At 37.8% G+C, this 3075-nt stretch overlaps 1 protein-coding gene across 1 annotated transcript; it reads left to right on the forward strand.

Moving 5' to 3' along the window:
• Positions 1-543, forward strand: LOC108472210 (early nodulin-20-like). Its single transcript, XM_017773716.1, has one exon. The coding sequence runs from the start codon at positions 1-3 to the stop codon at positions 541-543; it is 543 nt and encodes a 180-aa protein (XP_017629205.1).
• Positions 544-3075: the final 2532 nt, after the last annotated feature.

A 3075-nucleotide genomic window follows, 5' to 3' on the forward strand; every position in this document is an offset into this window, starting at 1 on the left:
ATGGCATGCCAAGATCTTCTTGCTGTTGTTGCACTTGTTTTCATGGTTGTTGTTGGGGCATTTGCTGTCGAATCGTCACCTTCACCAGTCCCTTCCAAGGCATCTTCACCTTCGAAGTCACCATCTCCTTCTTCTCCTGCTTCTTCCCCCAAGTCCCCCTCCATTAAGTCACCGTCACAATCCTCCAATGGCTCCTCTTTTTCACCATCAAAGTCCGACGAAGGAGTACCCAATTCATCTCATCCTGGATCCCCAAATAGCTATTCAAGCTCTTCTTCCCCTAGCCCTAGTCAAAGCGACAACCCTAACACCAACAAAGGATACTCTTCTGAGGTTGAGTCTCCCAAGGAGGTCTCATCCCCTCCTTCACCAACTGCCAATGATGAAGTTTCTGACTCCCCTTCTCCTATCCCTAAAAGCACAAGTGATGTTATCGATAGTGAGACCCTTGCACTAGAACCAGCCCCCTCTAATGCCATTGAAATAAAGGCCACCACTTGCATTGTCGGTGTTGTAACTATTGTCGGATTCTTCCTCTTTTAAGCTTATCATGCATAAGTTCATGGAAGGCCTTGAAATGTGCTTTCTAGTTATTTTTAATTTTTATTAAAAAAATTCATAATTATATGCTATTTAATATTGTACTCTTGAGGCCAGAAATAAAATTTATAATATATATTTTTTAATTAATGTACTAATAGTGAATCAAAACCCGTTAACATTTGGCATCAAATATGTGCTAATCACAGATTAGGCTTGTTTAAGAATTTTCATACTTAACTTGAGGTAGATAAAGCTTGTCCGTATTCAAGCTCAAGCTTAGAATAATAATTAATTTTAGGGTTAATAATATATATTAAAGATGATAACATACTTTAATAATCTAAAAACATTTAAAATACATATTAAAAATGAAAGGCTCGATAATGCTCACGAGCTATTCAAGCAAGTTTTTCTAAGCTTGAATTTTACTCGATTGATAGCTAAAGCCCGACTCGATTCAAGTTCAATTTTTTTAGTCAAATTTATTGTAGTGAATGCTATGTTTGAATATGTTTGTAACACCCTAGGAAAATATCACATCGACAAAGCACGAGAGTGTAACACCCCTCACTCGTATCCAATGCTGGGACAGGGTTCGAGGCGATACCGGACTTAAACATTCACAACATGCAAAACCAGGCCACAAAATTTTCACCAAAAATTAAAACATCTCGAACACATGCATATCGTCCCTTATGTAGGCCTTCAAACCTATAACATACATTGGGTGGTTCGGGACTAAACTAAGAACTTTGAAAATCTTTGGGCAACTTAACTATTTTTCTTACTTCGGAGAGTTACACGCCCGTGTGGATTGGGCCGTGTGGTCACACAGGTCCGTGTGGCTTGGGTCACGCCTGTGTCCCGTGCCAATGGAGCTCTCTGTCCATTTGCTCATGAACAAGTTAGGGTCACATGGCCAAGGCACACGCCTGTGTGCTTAAGCCGCGTCTCACACACGGCCTAGACACATGCCCATGTATCTATCCGTGTGGACAATTTCAAGGCTATTTTTCAAGCTAATTGTCACCCTTAATTACCTACATACACTTATACATTTTCATAGCAATTGACATGGCATAATTGAGTAATTTTATATCACAATCAAGACACAAGCATGACATTCTCACAACAACACATAACATATTACCAATCATGCATGGCAAACAAGCATATGCACATCCCCAATATCAGACATAACATGAATAGCTAGATTTATAAGTTAGAATCATTTGCTTACTAAAGACCAATATATTTGGCCAAATTATAATAACACATGTTATAAAACTAGGTCCCTATACATGCCACGCACTTGATAATTTTAGCATATGTTTTTATACTCTCAAGGTGTTGGCTTGATAGTGTGATGCTGCCATCGACGATTTCCAACCCCGAGCTAACCTGACAACACTAAAAGAAATGGAAAGGAGGGTAAGCTTTACGCTTAGTAAGCTCACATGAAAATAATAAGCAATTTACTAACATGCTTTCCATAGTAAAACTATCCCAATTGTACATTTACACATGTTCTGGTTAAGCTGTTTTCTTGACTCACAGTCACTAAATCATTTATATCTGGAGCTACAGAACTCCAAATTATGATCCGTAAATTTTTCCAGAAACTAGACTCATATATCTTTCCACCATAAAATATTTTAGAATTTTTGGTCTAGCCAATAAGTACAGTTTATTATTTAAAGGTTCCCCTATTTTGCTATTTGAAAGCTTCGACCTTTCTTCCCTAAAATTTATTTATCTCATAGTACAAGACTCGGATAATGTTCCCGTCTCTTTTTCATATGATTCCTAACTCATAATTATTTTTGTACAATTTCTAGTGATTTTCCCGTCTCTTTTGCTTACATTGTTTCCTTTATGTGAAACTAGGCTCACTAAGATTTAATTACATATTTTATTCAGCCTCTAAATTAATTTTCACTATTTTTAGTGGATTTTCAAAGTCAGACCACTGCGATTGTCCTAATTTGTCTTAGTGCAACATAATGATAATTATCACAAGCTTGTCATAGAAATTATTCTCATAAATATCACTTGTAGTAGCCCAAATTTGACCGGGCTTTAAAACCCAAAAGCAAAATAATAAATAAATAAATATTTATTTATTAAAGTCCATTCAAAAATAAACAGACCGGTTACTACCTAGCAGGCCTAAAACTATCCCATTACAGTTACAACCTCAACCCAGATACACCCGAAGCCCAAACCTAAATCAGACCCAAATAGCAGAGGCCCAAAACTTAAGTTACCAGCTAGGGTTTCCAACCCTAGCTCTTTCTTCTAGAAGCCATCTCAACGGACACGTCTGCTCATCTCTCATGTTGTTCCAGTGACCCTTCATCAGCGCCGTGACTCTGCCTCTGAAATCAACGCGCGAATCGACACCAGCCCTCGTCACCACCAGATTTCTCGCAAGTGCCTGCAAAAGAAAAGGAAACACAGCAGATACGAGAAAACAAAAAAGGAAACTAAAATAAAAAGATTTCAGCAGATCACAATCAAAGATATAGTGGA

This window comes from Gossypium arboreum, chromosome 2, assembly GCF_025698485.1.
Source record: "Gossypium arboreum isolate Shixiya-1 chromosome 2, ASM2569848v2, whole genome shotgun sequence".
Lineage (NCBI taxonomy): Eukaryota > Viridiplantae > Streptophyta > Magnoliopsida > Malvales > Malvaceae > Gossypium > Gossypium arboreum.

Excerpts from the sequence above, each read along its gene's own strand:
- LOC108472210 (XM_017773716.1), top strand. The coding sequence starts at position 1 with ATGGCATGCCAAGATCTTCTTGCTGTTGTTGCACTTGTTTTCATGGTT.